This window comes from Micromesistius poutassou, assembly GCF_964030765.1.
Source record: "Micromesistius poutassou genome assembly, chromosome: 2".
In the NCBI taxonomy this organism is placed as follows: domain Eukaryota; kingdom Metazoa; phylum Chordata; class Actinopteri; order Gadiformes; family Gadidae; genus Micromesistius; species Micromesistius poutassou.
Window position 1 is genome coordinate 6,956,876 of NC_140272.1, and position 17,372 is coordinate 6,974,247.

At 48.0% G+C, this 17,372-nt stretch overlaps 2 protein-coding genes across 2 annotated transcripts; one reads left to right on the forward strand and one right to left on the reverse strand.

The window, feature by feature from the left end:
* Nucleotides 1-363: 363 nt before the first annotated feature.
* On the reverse strand, nucleotides 364-9,840 carry avil (advillin; the record flags this gene model as incomplete). The annotated part of the gene is made up of 19 exons (XM_084463804.1): nucleotides 364-477; nucleotides 875-991; nucleotides 1,357-1,431; nucleotides 1,557-1,745; nucleotides 2,123-2,267; nucleotides 2,722-2,870; nucleotides 2,991-3,170; nucleotides 5,887-6,045; nucleotides 6,317-6,454; nucleotides 6,764-6,864; nucleotides 7,159-7,312; nucleotides 7,404-7,502; nucleotides 7,592-7,670; nucleotides 7,785-7,990; nucleotides 8,311-8,421; nucleotides 8,512-8,620; nucleotides 9,123-9,319; nucleotides 9,490-9,564; nucleotides 9,781-9,840. The coding sequence occupies 19 exons, from the start codon at nucleotides 9,838-9,840 to the stop codon at nucleotides 364-366; spliced, it is 2,457 nt and encodes an 818-aa protein (XP_084319930.1).
* A 1,265-nt stretch (nucleotides 9,841-11,105) lies between these two features.
* Nucleotides 11,106-13,960, forward strand: olfml3b (olfactomedin-like 3b). The gene is made up of 3 exons (XM_084464707.1): nucleotides 11,106-11,207; nucleotides 12,234-12,519; nucleotides 13,004-13,960. The coding sequence occupies exons 1-3, from the start codon at nucleotides 11,109-11,111 to the stop codon at nucleotides 13,780-13,782; spliced, it is 1,164 nt and encodes a 387-aa protein (XP_084320833.1). The 5' UTR covers nucleotides 11,106-11,108; the 3' UTR covers nucleotides 13,783-13,960.
* Nucleotides 13,961-17,372: the final 3,412 nt, after the last annotated feature.

Genomic DNA, 17,372 nt, shown 5'->3' on the forward strand with positions numbered 1-17,372 from the left:
CTCCCTCAAGATCCCTCATAACAACAATATACAAGTCATTATCACAAAATGTGTTTATTTTGAAGTTGAGATGAATATGGGTTTATTTCTTGCTTCTCTTACTTGCATGCATACTGGTGATGACACGCATATAACCTGGAATAAAACATCTAAAAACTAGCTATCGTCATATTAAGCATACCTAATCTACTGCCTGAAATTAACTTACAACATTGACTTCACACAACATTCAAATGATGAACTGTGATAATGCCTTCAAATCCAACACATGAATACATCATGTGAAAGTAACAAAGAAACACAATCACTTTAAGTGGACTTCAACTATCAAAGTCCTGTTTACAGTGGTGAGGTTTGGTGCGGTCAGAACAGGCCTTTCTCCTTCTTCAGCTTCAGTTGCTTCCAGGCGGGGAGGCCCACAAACTCCCCCTTGGAGAGCTGGAAGATGTCCTGGAAGTCTGCGTCCGACAGGTACTTCTGGAAATCAATTGGAAAGATTTGTCAGAATGTTCACACAAGCATGGCATCCTGTGGAGAGAGAGAGAGAGAGAGAGAGAGAGAGAGAGAGAGAGAGAGAGAGAGAGAGAGAGAGAGAGCGCGCAGCATTCCAGCGCTGTGCACTGGTTTGGCCCCATCAGTGCACTGGTTCAGCCCCATCAGTGCACTGGTTCTCCTCCACCAGTGAGCAGAGCACCACCCACTGCTCTGACTCTGTTGTAACTATGTCTATGTTGTAACATTGTAACTTTTGAAGTTAAGAATATGGTAGAGCAATAGAAAGCTCAGTCTATCAAGGTGTTTAATGCATACATTGAAAGAGGTGCGTGTGTGTGTGCGTGTGCGTGTGTGTGTGTGTGTGTGTGTGTGCACCCACCTCCTTGTGAGCAGGGTCCACGCCTTCAGGCAGCTCAGAGCTCTGCTTGTGGAGCAGCTCCTCCGCTGGGTGGGGGTCGTAGTTCGCCTCCTCCTCTGCTTCCCTGTTCTGCTCCACCTGAGGGTGTGGAATTCAAACAGAACCTTAAACTTTCCAGCTCCATTTCCCAAACGTAAAATATTGTACAATATTGTATACCTTGCGTCTATTTGCATACTTGAGAACATTGTTTTCACATAATTTAGTATTTATATTTTTTACCTTTTTCTGAATTGATTGAATTTAATTTAAAATCATTCAAAATCATTGAGAGATGCTCATTGAAATTCAAATTAAATTTAAATTAATTGAATCAATTCATAGAATTCATGCTCCTGGAAGGAGCATCTCTCAATGATTTTGGAAGTAATTTAAATTCATGACATTTTGCATTATTTAAGCCTTGGTTCCTGTGACGTGGGTCAGTAGGAGAGCACACTCACGCTGCTTGACACCTGAACTGGCATCGGAGCTGAGTCCCCCAGCTCTTTCCTCATCTCCTCGTAGGAGTTCCCGCCCTAATAAGGACATTATTCTCGCATCATCATTCAGATCCTTGAAATAGATTTGCATTGGAAAACTATACAAACAAATGGAAATATCACATGAAAGCTTCGCTTAGAAGCACACAAGTCCCACTCACGCTCCACTTGAAGGGGTCCCAGGCAGTGAACCAGCCCGTGAAGGTTGGCGGTTCGAAGCCCTGCTTGATCAGGATGATGGGCGTGTCCGGGTCTCTGGCGCCCGGGTGTGTGCGCAGGAAGTCGCGGCTGGTCGGGATGACCTCTTTTTTCTCGGTCTCGTTGGCATCCTGGCCGACCCAGATGAAGACCTGACGTGACCGGGAGCACACAAACACAGCCGTCGCACCGCGGGAATTCGAACCCTCCGTGATGTCCTCACATGCTACTCATCGCAGTGCATTACCATATTCTATAAATTATAGATAGATATTTCTATAGATAGATGTTTCTAAATCTGAAATCAGAATTTGATGACGTTAATCGGATGTTTAATCAGACCATATTCTCATTGAGCAAACTCCCAGCAGCAGGATAGGCTCATGGGTGAGACTGACAGTCAGAAGGTTGTTGGTTCCATCCCCGTTAACCAAAGGCGGCCCACAAGTGGTTGAGCCCATGAGCCTAGCTGATCCTCTAAGCCTGCTGGGCCGGTGCCCCTAGCCCCGCCCTGCCCCGCCCCGCCCACCTGGTCCCAGGTGTCCAGCAGCATCACGTCCTCCGGGCTCAGGTCGTCCTGGTTGAACTGGGAGATCTCCTCCACCATGAAGCGGCCCGTCTTGTTGGAGCACTCGAACAGGCGGGGCGGGTGGTCCGGCACCAGCTGCTGCAATCTGCACACACACACACACACACACATGCCCACGCATGCACAGCCGCGCACATATGTCCATACACACACACATGCACATGCACACAAGCACACACTCACACAAGTGCACAAGCACACACTCACAGGCACACACACACACACACACATGCACATGCACGTACATGCACACAAGTGCGCACACACACAGAGGCACACACACACACATGCACATACGTGCACACGTGCACACACATACAAACACACACACACATAAACAAACGTGCCAGGGCACACATGTACATGTGCGCACACACACACACACAGGCAAGCAAACACATAAACACATACACACATACACACACAAACGCAGACACACAGACATGCATACAGGTTTAATAATTAAGATGTTCCTCTGGGTTTTCAGTGTAAGATGAATCTGCTTCATGCTCCATCTGGATGCGGCCTTTGATCGGTGCCTTTTATCGCTGGCGTAGGGGGCTTTTCCTCCCAGCAGACTCCAGAACTCCAGTGACTCCTGGCCCTCCACCACCAGCTCAGAGTCGCTGTCCTTCCCGATCACAGAGGACATCTGCCTGGCCATGTTCCTCTCGTCTCCACTGGACCCCTGGCAGAGAGACCGGTGTTACACACAGCGATGGCGCGGTCACGTTCACCTTCCCTCAGGAACGCTCTGCACACTGCAAAGCATCATGGGTCCGGTTTGACACGTGTGCAGTCGCCTCACCTTTCCACACCACAGGAACATCCCCGACTGGCTCTTCAGGAGGAACACGTCGTTGGAGTTGAGCGAGCTGGCCAGCGCCGACAACTCGATGGCCTTGGTGGAGGACGGGTCAGAGCCGCGCACCTGGAACAGCCGGACCGGGGGCTCGGGGTCGGTGCCGGCGGTCCGAGAGGTGCCCCCCTGGGAGACAGGACGGGACATGTCGAGACGGAGGGGCTTCACTGTGGGAAGCATTTGTACATCTGTCTGTCTGACTTGGGAGCCGCTCCCTCTACTCACGTTAGATAATTCTCTATTTATTATCTTTATATATGAATAATGGGGGCCATTATTGAGTCCATAACCATCGTCCTGTAATCTCATCTGTATTTTACAACCAGAACATGTCACTTTTATGAAAGAGGCCTTTTGTTGCTTCCTAAACAAGATGCAAATGAGAAGGAAATACAGCTTCAGCAGATGAATGGCTCAGAGACTGGAACATCCCTCAGTCTGGGCCTCACCTCCAGGCCTCAGAGGAGGGCCTGTGTATTTATAACCACTGCTTCATCCTAATGGATAGACTTATACATAATAAAGTTGCTAGATTCATAATATTTATGTATTATACATAATAGGCTAATAAAGAATTATAACAGCAAAGCACATGATGATTTTGATGACGTCATTATTATTTGTAGTATTTGTAGTTGTAGCAGTAGTACTTGTGGTAGTATAGTAGTAGTAGTAGTAGTAGTAGTAGTTACAGTACTAGTAGTAGTAGTAGTATACACTCTTGGTTGTATCCAAATCACATCACCATAGTGATATATATATATATATATGGACATTTTTTTTATAAAGGATGTTTTTGATGCAGTTGGCCCCTCAATTCAGGTAATTCTAAACTCATGCCTCGCATCCGGCACTGTCCCTACATTTTAAGCATGCGGTTGTCCAACCCTTGCTTAAATAACACACCCTTGATGGTAAATGCCTGAAAAATTACCGCCCCATCTCTAAGCTTTTTATTTCTAAAGTTCTAGAGAAAGCTGTTTTGTTACAGTTGACTCCCTTTCTGACCACCCACAACACACTAGAACCTTTTCAATCAGGTTTTAGATCCCTTCACAGCACGGAAACAGCCCTGCTTAAAGTAACTAATGATCTGCTCCTCACTTTGGACTCTGGTGATAATGCCATCTTGATACTACTTGACCTTAGTGCTGCTTTCGACACCGTAGATCACAACATCCTCCTCACCCGCCTAGACCAGCAAGTGGGCATTAGGGAGACTGCACTACTTTGGTTCAGCTCTTACCTTAAACATAGGACTTTCTTTGTCTCTATTGGCCAGTTCTCTTCATCATCTGCCCCTGTCTCTTATGGGGTCCCTCAGGGGTCCATCCTGGGTCCCATGCTCTTCAGCCTGTATATGCTCCCACTGGGTGACATTATAAGAAAGCATAACATCTCTTTTCACCTCTATGCCAATGATTCTCAGCTGTACCTGCCTTTAAAATCTAGGGACTCCATCCAATCTCTTCTGGTCTGTCTTGAAGACATAAGAAACGGGATGGCCAACAACTTCCTCCAGCTAAATGGTGACAAGACAGAAGTCATCATTTTTGGTCCCCCCAAGGCAAGATGCACTGTACTAAATAATTTAGGTCACCTCGCTCCACTCCCTACGCAAGAAACACACCCTACACAAGAAACCTCGATGTCATCCTTAACTCCGAACTCTGTCTTGACAAACAGATTAGCAATTTTGTCAAGAATAGTTTTTACCAACTCAGAGTGATCTCCCGCCTCAAATCCTTCCTATCCCATAACGACCTGGAGATAGTTATCCATGCCTTCATTACATCACGGCTGGATTATTGCAATTCCCTCTATCTCGGCCTCCCCCAATCCTCACTCAGACGTTTACAGCTGGTCCAAAATGCAGCAGCGCATCTTTTAACTGGCACCAGGAGGCGTGAGCACATCACCCCCATTCTGGCCTCCTTGCACTGGCTCCCTATTCTTTTTAGGATACAGTTTAAAGTTTTATTATTTGTTTTTAAGGCACTCAATGGGCTGGCCCCAGCCTACATCATTGACCTTGTACAACCCCACTCAGTCCAAAGGTCCCTCAGATCCTCCAACAAAGGGCTTCTGCATGTGCCACGCTCACGGCTCAAGCAGAGAGGTGACAGAGCCTTTGCTGTCGCTGCTCCACGTCTGTGGAACCAGCTCCCCCAGGACATTAGATCCGCCCCCTCCATTTCTGCCTTCAAGTCTAGGCTAAAAACCCACTTGGCCTTCCCTGCCCCCTAACCATTTACCTACTGCTCATGTCTATGTGGTGTGCCCTGATATTGAATGTTCCCCCTTTTTGTATTGATATTACGACTTCTGGTCAAATTGTATTGTTGTATTGTATTATATTTTTTACTATTTGTTTTTATTTATTGACATTGTACAGCACTTTGGTCAGTGTATGCTGTGTGTAAATGTGCTCTATAAATTAAACTTACTTACTTACTTACTATATATTTTTAACAATTATTCACCGAAGGCGACGTGAATAGTGGAGGAATAGCCCCATAGGCTATTCCCCACTATTCACTTCACCTTTGCCACTATTAACAGAGCCTGAGGTAAATAATTGTTTAAGTATATACTACATGTGAACACAAAATAAACAAGATAACACTTTTTGCCAGGATTTATTTGCTTTTATTAGCGTGACGGTCGTCAACCGACCGTCACGCACGCTCAACAATATCCCGAGTTTGAGATCTCAATCATGGGATATTGCCCAATATCCCGAGATAGCGAACCAATCAAAGTGTGCCATCTTAGGAGGTTCACGTGTAGCATATAATAACTATAGCTATATCTATATAGATATAGTGAACATCAGGCCTACCTCAAAAATGACCATCCTGCCCTTGAAGATGGACATGAAGTGCTTGGACTCCTTGCCCATGGGTACTCGGATCTGAACCGGCTCCCCTCCGTACTTCTGGTCCAGGTCTACGGCCTGGAACGCTGAGGCGGCCAGCTCATCTGTGGTGGCATGCCGGCCCTGAAGCAGAACAGATACAAATACTTTATTACATACTGTTTAGCAACGGTTGGCTTTTAAACTGTGACATTGTCTTTTAAACGGCCGGTTGTCTTTTAGACGGCCGGTTGTCTTTTAAACTGTGACATTGTCTTTTAAACGGCCGGTTGTCTTTTAGACGGCCGGTTGTCTTTTAAACTGTGACGTTGTCTTTTAAACGGCCGGTTGTCTTTTAAACGGCCGGGGATGGCCGGTTGTCTTTTAAACGGTCGGGATGCTATCCTCTCCTCACCTGCCACATGTAGAGGATGTAGTGCTGCTTGCTGTTCACCAGGTAGGTGTACAGGATTAGGTAGCAGTCCCCTCCGTAGAAGTAGCCTCGCCACTCCGGCTCCACGGCTGCCAGCTCCAGATCCTCGATGCGCCACACCTGACCACGCAGCAGACGGACACACAGGTCAGTTGGAGCACGGCATTAACACCGCCAGGGTTAGAGGTTTGATTCCCACTCAGCCCTATAGACTGGGAAGAGCCAGCCCTCACACAACAATTATCATCAGACTGGAAAGACCTCCGGGAGACACCACGGTAACCAGGGTAATGTGACCCACCCGTGATGCCAGACCAATGGTCACGGTACTGCTGGACGGAAAGTCCTTGACAGCAATCACCTTATGGCATGCATTCAAATCTAGAAATAGAAATAGCACACGATGAAGGCTCTGGAAATGAAGGATACCTCCACGTCCCCGCTGCCGTTGTCCACCATGCGCTGCTGGGCGGCCACCTCAGGCATCAGGTGCATCTGGGTGGCATCGAATGTCTCCTGGGTGACGAAGGCTGGAGCAGAGGCACAGCAGTGTTAGTGTTGTAGAGTGGGGTACTTGCATCCGACCACTAGGGGCAGCAGTGCCATCGCTGTGTACAATAACCTACCGCTAGCTATCCTGAGCTAGCAGGGTGATGTATGGTCGCTATGGAGGAGAGCCACGTTTCCCGGGTTGTTAATAAATAAGTAAAGAGTAACGTCTGTTTCAGTCTAGTTAATGTTAGTATACCCAGTATACTACAGTGAGGGACCAGACAAGCCCAGGGGTTTTGAAGTTGGGAACTTACAGAGAACCACACACGTACCGACTTTCCCTCTGGTGTTGGTCCGGCCCAGACCCTGGGTCTGGTCCTTGACCGTCCAGCTCTGGAAGAGCTGCTTGAAGAGCGCAGACTCCGCCCCGTCGTTGACGGTCTCCACGTTGGTGTGGGCGGGGTAGTTCTTCACCTTGATGAACTCCTGCAGGGCACTCGGATTAGGATGGAGGTGCTCCCCACCAAAAGCTCAATGTGTGACAAGGTGCCAATCAGAGGAGTCACATGTTCCTCACCAGAGCTCGGGACATGGCCGCCTGCTTCTCTGCTTTGTTTGCCTTCTTCCCTTTCCAGACGAAGATCTTGGACCCTCCCTGGTCAACGATGTAGCAGTCCTGAACAACAGATGAATCCGTAAGAGGAGATGAGATGGGATGAGGAGGAGCCTCCATGCCCTTATATGATCTGAGCTACCTGATCTCACCTCATGATTCATCAGATCCTGGGCCAGTGGCGTGGAGGCGACTTCTGTGACCTTCATGCTACCTCCATCATCAGAGACTCTGCAATGACCACAAACATATATGTTAATATATATATTAATACAGAAGAACACCTACTCTGAAGAACCACTGTATTGTATGGCTTGTAGTGTGTACGGCGAGGTGGTAGCCTACTTGTAGAGGGCCAGCTTGGACTTCTGCTCCTGGTCGGCCTTCTCGTCCGGAGCTCCGGCCTTCAACTCGGAACTCCTCTTCCCCAGGACGCCGTTCATCAGCTCCATACCCAGCGGGGTGCTGTCCTCTGCGTCTCCGTCCACCAGCAGGATGTCTGTCCGGCCCCCCCTCTCGCGGTCCCGGATGTCTTTGGCCAGCAGCATCCCCTGATGACGAAGTGAACATGTTTCTTGACAGTAATCGCTTCAACATCTTAGAGTTGTCCGTGACATTGGGAGATCTGATTATTTGTTCTGGGCGGGGAACGATATCCCCCGAATCTCTTGTTTCTCTTCTGGGGAGACGAGACCCCATCCCATGGAAAACAACGCAAGCTGCTGGTTTATTTAGAAAGTGGAAACGTTCTAACAGGTGATGAAATGGGATACTGGTGTAAATGTTGGATTGATCCCACTTAATGCAGAACTTTGTCTCTTTGCATTCGCAAACAAAGAAAGACATAAAGATGTCAGAGTCCCAGACTTGCCTTGAGCCTCTCCTGTCTGTTGCTCTTGGGCCCGTTCCACTGGACGATGGTCTTGCCCACGTCCAACAGGAACACGTCCCCCAGGTTGAAGCTCTCCCAGGACATGTCCACCTGAAACAGAACACACAACAAGTTAACTCACGTGGTCCAGGTCGGCTCCTGAGGGCCGGGCCGGGTCCACTGACTGACGGTGCTGCTCACCTCCATGGCCATGACTCTCTTCCGTCCCTTCACGTGGAGAAGCCTCTCGATGTCGAAGCTGTTGGTCTCTGTGTGCCTCATGCCTGACGCCACCCCCCCTTTCTTACAGCTGCAACAAGAACGCAACATCTGTGTTCAGACTAGCGGTCCTTCCTCTCCGCCCCTCCCCGGGCTTGGGGGGATTGTGTGTGTGAGGACGTGCAGAGTGGTGCATCATGGGATTCAAACGGATCAGGGAGGTAAATGGACTGCATTTATACAGCGCTTTTCTAACCAGTGGCCACCCAAAGCGCTTAACAATATTGGCCAACATTCACCCATTCATACACACATCCATTCACACATTCACACACCGACGGTGGTGTCAACCATACAAGGTGACAGTCTTCGGGAGCATTTAGGGTGAGGTGTCTTGCTCAGGGACACCTCGACACTCCGCTAGGAGGAGCCGAGGATCAAACTAGCGACATGCCGCCCATGGATACTAGGGTTATCTCCTCATATCACAACCCTCATGGAATAGGATCCATAATCCTTGGACACGACTCTGGAAGAGGACCCATAATCCCAGCCTTGGACAAGCCCTCTCTGTGTGGTCTGATCAGACTCACATGATCCCATTCTTGAAGTAGCCCCTGAAGGCGTCGGACTCGTGGTTCTGGACCTCACGGTGCTGGATGGGCGAGGAGCCCAGGAAGTCGTCCAGCTGGACGGTGTAGATGACGGCGGCGCCCTGCTCATCCTGGGACGAGGCGGAGCCGATCCAGTAGTGAATGTCGTACCTGGCGGTAGCCCCAGACTTCTGGGTCTGCAGGACAGGAAGTGGAGAGAAACATGGACCAGGAGAACGAGGACCTGCGTGGACCCGCCTGACGGCAATTAAGCAGATATCATCTGGAAACAAAACAATGTGTAGTGTGCTAGGATATGCAAATGAAAAATACAAAGACACCATTGAGAGATAGAGCCATGACTTACAGAGAGTAGTATATAGCAGTCACCTTCATAGAAATTCCCGTGCGATTTCTCGTTGACTAGCACGAGTTCCATTTTCTACAGAAGAGAAATACAGACCTGTGTTTAGTGTTCTATTTTTAAAACATAACCTCATATTAAGGTACTCATAGGGATTTTGAGGCCGGTATTTTGATTTCTCTCGGAGCTCAAACGTGGCATGGAGAGAGAGTTAGTAGATCTATTTACCCAATGGTGGTAGAAGTTCTTCAGCACTTATGCTTTCAAATGAGTGCAAACAAAAGATCAGGTTACCTCGATTCTCCAGATGAGGAGGCCGGGATTGTGAGTCACTGCTCTGAACGTGAACTCCATGTTGAGGCTGTGGTCTCTACCTCTCTGTGTGGCTCTGCTGTGAGCGTTAACATGAAGGGGTTATTACTAGGGCTGGATAGGAGGAATACACACAACTAAAAGAAAAGGGTATATGATCTGTTAACTACATGTATGGTCAGTGGAATCAGTACAGAATCATATGATTCCACTTCCAAGATTGTCAAATAACAAATTGAAAAATTTTAGCAATTATAGTCACGATTTTTATCCACAGATACTCTGTAAATGCCTAATCAGCTAAACAGAAACGAGTGTCCATATTAATAATAGTATATATTAGGGAGTGATTTCTCCAGAGCTACCTGTCCTGTGGGTTCCGTGTCCAGCAGCGAGCGATTCCCCCAAGATTACCTCATGCTGCCAATCTTTTCACTGTTTCTGCCCAGAAACATTTGCCTGTGTTTGCATGTTTCTTGACTTTTACAGCAGCACCGCCCAATCACTGGGCAAGATATACATCCAGCAGGCAAATCGGTGATGGAAGAGGATAGTGTTTCATTCAAAGCAGCCCACACTGAGAAGAACCGGCTCAGGGGCATTAGGGGAATGTGTTCCATATCAGGGAAAAAATGTCCACTGAGATCAAATTTTAGTCACTTTCCTTTACATATTATACTATAATTAAATAATTCTGATTTTGCTTCTGATTCTGAAACAAAAGCGTTTTTTGTGTCAGCTAGGGAGAGAGAATCAATGCTTAAAAATGGGTTCATCAACAGAACAGAGGGAACATATACACATTTGTATTCAAATATTCAAATATTTTTTATAATATTTATTTATGATTTACATACATATTTTATTTTTACAATTTTCATGACATCATATTGCTGACATCTGTCTACGCAATTAAAACAAATCATCAATGTCTCTGTGTGGTCTCAGTTTATTATACCCATGAAAAAAACATTTCATGAGGACCAATAATATATACTGTATATTGAGCCATAAATATAAATCCATAAATAATAACTAATAATAATAATACATAATAAAATAAAACGTCCTGTCCTGTGGAGGCAGCTCCAGCGACCGGGCAGAGGGGCAGAAGCAGGGGGGGGGGAGGAGAGGTTGTCTGCACTGGTATTTCTTTAAGGCTGTGTGGGTCCATCAGGCCAGATGTGTTCAGCTCCTCCCTGAAACATTCCAGCAGAGCTCCGTCCCTCTCCCGGTCCCCCAGTCCTGCTCCAGCTCCCCTCCGCCGCAGCCAGCTGACTCCAGCTCGCCCAATCCCCCACGCAGCAGACATGAGGGTACTCGTTTTGCTACTGACCGCGGCCTGCCTGGCCAAGGCTCAGCACCAGGCCCTGATCGACTACCTGGAGCGCAGACTGCTGGCCATCGAGGTAAGAGCCCCGTCTTCCCCCCGCCGGCACAGGGCTCCATGGCTCCATGGCTCCAGGGCTCCAGGGCAACCCGCTGGGAGAAAGTTTCCAGCTACAGGAAACCATCATGGAATTTGAGGAGGGGACTTCTGGGAAGATTTTCCTGAATGTATTTTCCTTTTTTCGCATTCTGACTGGTAATTGGCTTTGTTAATTAATAGGCTGCAGTTTCCAGTCACTGATGACACATTCTTCATAAACCTCCAAGTTGTACATGTTCAAGTATTGTTCCATGATATATTTAATATAAATTTTTTAAATGAAATTTAATACAGGTATGCTCAAACTGCTTGGAAAGAAGCAAAGTCTGGAAGACCAACCATGGAGAGAGTCTCTTTAATTAAAACCATGTTAGTTTAACTCTATAATATGAACAATACAACAACATGAATGTTTCCAGATAGTATATATTTACTCTGTATTTGGGTGAATTGTGATCCTTTTGCCGAAGGGTTTACAGAACAAAGCACTCTCTAAATGAAACCAATGGTAGGAGGATCCTGAGGGCCTGCTGCTGCTACATCAACAAGAAACACTCCATTGTGCTTTAGTGTTTCATTCTGTTCCTATAAACCTCAGGGAAGAGTATTTGGTTGGTTGCCTTTGCTGCATTTCCAATTGAAATATTACATAACAATAGATCTTCTGTTACCAGTTTGTATGTGTGTGTGTGTGTATGTGTGTGTGTGTGTGTGTGTGTGTGTGTGTGTGTGTGCATGTGCGCGCATTTGTGTTTGTGGGTGTGTGCGCATGTGTGTGTGTGCACACACGGGCGTACGTGCGTGCGTGTGTGTGTGTGTGTGTGTGTGTGTGTGTGTGTGTGTGAGTGTGCGTGAGGGTATGCTCCTGTGTGTGTGTGTGTGTGTGTGTGAACACATCGATCAGTTTCGGATCAGCCGCACAACATCAAACAGTAAACATAAACCTCAGCGCGTTTCCTCAGCTGACCTTTTGACCTTTGACCTTCTTCTTCGGGGGGGTCACCAGGACCGCATCACTCTGTGGCACGAGCAGACGAGCCGCTACGCCGCCGAGCTGCGTGAGCTGAAGCAGCAGATGGTGGCGCAGCTGGACAACCTGGACAAGGAGAAGGAGTCGCTGCGGGTGAACCTAGATGGTGTGGGCGCCCGCGTGGACCGTGTGGAGCGGGAGATGGACTACATGGAGACGCAGAACGGCGCCCAGCCCTGCGTGGACGTGGATGACAAGCTGGTGGAGCAGCAGGTGACCCAGGTGAAGGAGAGGAACAAGGCGCGCTATGCCCAGCTCTCAGGTGAGACCCCCACGGGGGAGGCCTGGGTCTGTTTGAGGGGCCGGGACCTGGACTAGAAGGTCAGGTAGGTGGAGCAGAGGGTTGAATCATCGATGTTGGTTTGTCTTTTTCATCTGCTTGTTGATGCGCTGATAACCCTTAACCTGACCTCTGACCCTAGACTGTAGCTGATTGACCCTTCACCTTTAACCCCTCACCTGACCTCTGACCCTAGACTGTAGCTGATGAACCCTTCACCTTTAACCCCTCACCTGACCTCTGGCCCTAGACTGTAGCTGATTGACCCTTCACCTTTAACCCCTCACCTGACCTCTGACCCTAGACTGTAGCTGATGAACCCTTCACCTTTAACCCCTCACCTGACCTCTGGCCCTAGACTGTAGCTGATTGACCCTTCACCTTTAACCCCTCACCTGACCTCTGACCCTAGACTGTAGCTGATGAACCCTTCACCTTTAACCCCTCACCTGACCTCTGGCCCTAGACTGTAGCGAGATGATCTCCAGCATCAAAGCCATGAAGATCGTGAAGAAGCTGGGCGGGCCGAAGGGCATGTGGACCAAAGATGTGGGCGGAGCCTCGGGGAAGGTGTACGTCCTGAATGGCACGGACCAGGGCACTGTGTACGAGTTCGCCTCGCTGCAGGAGTTCACCGGCTCGCCCGACGCCTCCCTGGCCCGCGCCCTCAACCTGCCGTCGCTGTGGAAGGGCACCGGCCACCTGGTGTACGACCACCACCTCTACTACGTCAGCGAGCAGCTGACGGTGCTGAAGTACAACCTGAGGAACTCCTCGCTGGCGGACAGCATGATGTTCCCGGCCGCCGACCACGTGCCGGTGTACGGCCTGACCCCGGAGACGGTCATCGACCTGGCGGTGGACGAGGAAGGCCTGTGGGTTGTCCACGCCACGCGCCAGAACCTCCCGCACATCTCCCTCGCCAAGATGGACGCCCGCACGTTGGACCTGGAGCAGACCTGGGACACGCCCTGCCCCACGGAGAACGCCGAGGCGGCCTTTGTGATCTGCGGCACGCTGTACGTGGTGTACAACACGCCACAGCCGGGCCGCTCCCGCGTGCAGTGTGTGTTCGACGTCAACGGTCTGGTGAGCGGCGAGGAGGCACCGCTCATCTACTTCCCCAAGCGCTACGGCGCCCACTCCAGCCTCAAGTACAACCCCCGCGAGCAGCTGCTGTATGCCTGGGACGACGGCTACCAGATGGTGTACCGGCTGGTCATGAAGCCCAAGCTGGAGGTGTAGGTGGAGGAGCCGACCGGGAGCAGGGAGGAGCCGTGAGGAGCCGTGTAGAAGCAGAACCTAGTTATCCTCAGCCTCAGCTGTAGTTTCCTTTAGAGTTAAGTTATGACTGAAGCCTTGATGGGTTATTAAAGTGTTCTCAACAGTTTGGCTTTAACCGTTTAATCTTTTAATTGGTGATTGTTTTGGTGTGTGTGTGTGGGGGGGGGGGGGGGGGGTGAGTGTGAGTGAGTGAGTGAGTGAGTGAGTGAGTGAGTGAGTGAGTGAGTGTGTGTGTGTGTGTGTGTGTGTGTGTGTGTGTGTGTGTGTGTGTGTGTGTGTGTGTGTGTGTGTGTTAGTGTGTGTGTGTGTGGGCGTAGTTTGTGCTCTTTTACTTTCTGTTATGTCATTTCATGTGTAATAAAGCATTTATTGTGTTGATCGTAACGGTCGTAATTCTGTGACTTCATCAAAACCAGAGCACTACTGACATCTAGTGGGCGAAATAATAACACCATGCATTTTTAATTTAAGAAGATTTTCTACAACAAAGCCTTACATTTGAAATTTGAATCTATATCAGGAGGCTTAATTCAGGTAGTGGTATTTGCGTCAATTTTTATTGATGCATACATTATTTCATTTCATTTCATGTTCACGACATGTAGAATAATATTGTGTTCAATTGGTGACATAGAAAGAGTTGATTAGAGTTGTCGCTGTCACTTAGACTCGAATTATTTAACACGTGATTCATCAGACCTAGCAGAAATACATAGAACAAATATCCTCTTCTGTAATCTAATCACGTTTGTACTTCAAATCTGTATCATGTATATCTGTATCTGGATATAAATCTATTATTGATTCACACGTGGAAAAAAACTGACTGAAGCAAATACATCCTACATCTGCTGTGTTGATATAGGTCTACACCTCCACCCTGTTATAGGTCTACACCTCCACCCTGCTTTAGGTCTACACCTCTACCCTGCTTTAGGTCTACACTTCCACTCTGTTATAGGTCTACACCTCCACTCTGTTGTAGTGTTGTGTTATAGGTCTACACCTCCCCACCACCACGCGAGATGCCCTCGTCCTGCAGTATCTCAGCCCGGGACCAGACCTCCAGACCTCCAGGCCTCCATGCTTTCCGCTCCCAGTCGAGGTCTGCTGGGCTCACCTTGACCAGACTCGATCTTTTATACTTTATTCATCTTTCATACTTTACACTCCTCCACTGAAAAGTAAAAGCAAGTCAAGCAAAGTCTTGCTCTGCGTTCCTAACTCCGGTCCGAGTCGCCAGTAAAACCAGAGCTGGACTTCACCGCTCCGGGATCCGGAGCAGCTTGGACCAGACGAGGCTAGCTCCTCGGAGGGCTAGGTAGCAGATTGTTCAAGGTAAGTGCAAAACTACGCATTCCTAGGGGTTTTGAGGTCTGCAGTTGTGAGCAGATTTGCATTGTTAACATGCGGTGCAGAGACTCTTCCTGCAGTCTGTTGCAGCGGAGTTTGAAAAAGTTTCCAGTCCTCCCAGTTAGCGGAGAGCAGAGATTCACTGAATGACCATCAGCATGCTGGGTAACCAGAGCCATGCTCCCATCTCTACCTATGTTCTGACGATACTGCTGTTGTTAACGTTTTGTGTGAAGTTTTAAGGACACTGTCTCGATGACTTGTGTTTTACTGCTGGTTTACTGCATGATTGTCCATCACATGAACATTTAGTTTAGATGTGTGCTGTGCCAGTGGTGAGAGTTTCAATGCAGTCTCCAGCAAGGGAAGTTACGGAGTGTGGCAATTGGCAAAGTTATTGTAGCCAACATCCTCTTTGACTGTTGATATGCAGCCCATGTTATTGTTGTTGTACTTTCAGGGTCCGTTGTAACAAACATGCCTATTTGTTACGCACAAGGAGACAGCCAGTCACCCATGTTGGGAAACTATTTCATCACAACAACTATTATCATCCAGCAGTATACTTTGCTCAAATACAGAGCTTTTTAAAAAGGAGTCTTTTGAGCTGAACAGAAGCATCTCAATCTCTCCCAGGGACCTGATTTTATGTCGGACCTCCAAAAAAAGGATTTCGTTTTTTTTTTTACTACTTTTTCTACTATAAAAGTTGTAACTTATCATTATTATGTAAACAACATTTCATCACAAGATAGACCAGCTAACTGAACATAATAAAAGTGTTGACTCTTTTCTCTTGCAAATGTTATGTCAACTAGTGCTCTTACTTATCCTACATGTCTTAAATGTTGTCTTTCCTTGGTCTCTTTATATTTTAAAGTGTTTAATGCATTCATTTTATGCTTTACGTTTAATGCATTCATCACAAACACATTGCCCGCTCTGCAAATGATGCGTTGTTCTGGATAAACAGGCCTTCCTAAATCAGCTGCAGGCTGTTAACCCACCGGTCTGTCCGTCTGTCTGTGGAGACACTCGTGGTAGACAGTGCTCCAGGAATATTCAAAGAATGTTTTCCCAGTCATTTTAATGCAATTACAATGCCCTCTGTCTCTTCTGGGTTTCTGGTTTGCATAAGCCAACCATGACGGCCACAAACTAAAGCTACTTTCTACCGCAGTAGCTAGACTCCATACTGGAGCCCCTTTCTTCCCAGAAGATTAGGTAGTGCGGGGCCAGACTCCTAGGTGACGGAGCAGGCACAGGGCTCCTGCTGTGCAGCGGGGTGGGGACACATTCCATAACGCTACACCCCCGACATTCTATTTTGATTCTTCAGCAAATCGCTTCCCCGAAATACACACAATACATTTATCACATGCACAGCCTTTCTTGGTGGCTGTCCCTTCTCCCTCGGACTCGTTTACTTTATACACACACACACACACACACACACACACACACACACACACACACACACAGAAGTCCTCTCCGTTTCCCACCTTAAGGAAGAATCCATGGTTTGTAGTCGTGGCCAAATTTGTGCCTTTTGTATACCTCACGAGACAATGGGATTAGTGAAGGAGTCAGTCTAGAGAGGGTTCCACACAGTCTAGAGAGGGTTCCACACAGTCTAGAGAGGGTTCTACACAGTGATGTTGAATTTTCTTTCTCCATTTTATTGTTCTGCGTGAGCCTATTTATAATGTTCACAGTTTGGGCCAAAGCCAGTTTGTTGAGTTTCCAAGTTCCAAGTTTGTTTGTTGAATCCTAAATAAAGCTAAATAGAGAAATGAAATCCCATGTTGTTAGATGAACCCAGCACTCATCTGAGCGGGCTTTCAACGGGCGAGGAGGAGAAGTCAGTCCAGAGTGTGTGGAGCCGGCCCTCGCTCTGGTGCCATGTCACCCGAGATGTGTCTGGGAATCGCGGGGCCTTGTTGTGAGGGTCTTGAGCACAGACATTCCTGGAAAGCCGGAATGAATATGAGGATTCCCAGTGAATGCGAGCGAGGCGATGGCCGAGCAGGTGCGGACGCCGTGAATTATGCGGACGCCACATGACAGTGTGGCCGCAGTTGTGGTGAAATAGACGGACGTGCTTCTGCACATTTCAAACGGCGTGGATAAATGATGTGCTTTGATCGTAACATAACTAAAGTCCAGGGTGGGTCGTTCCCCGATTGAGTTTCCAGTTC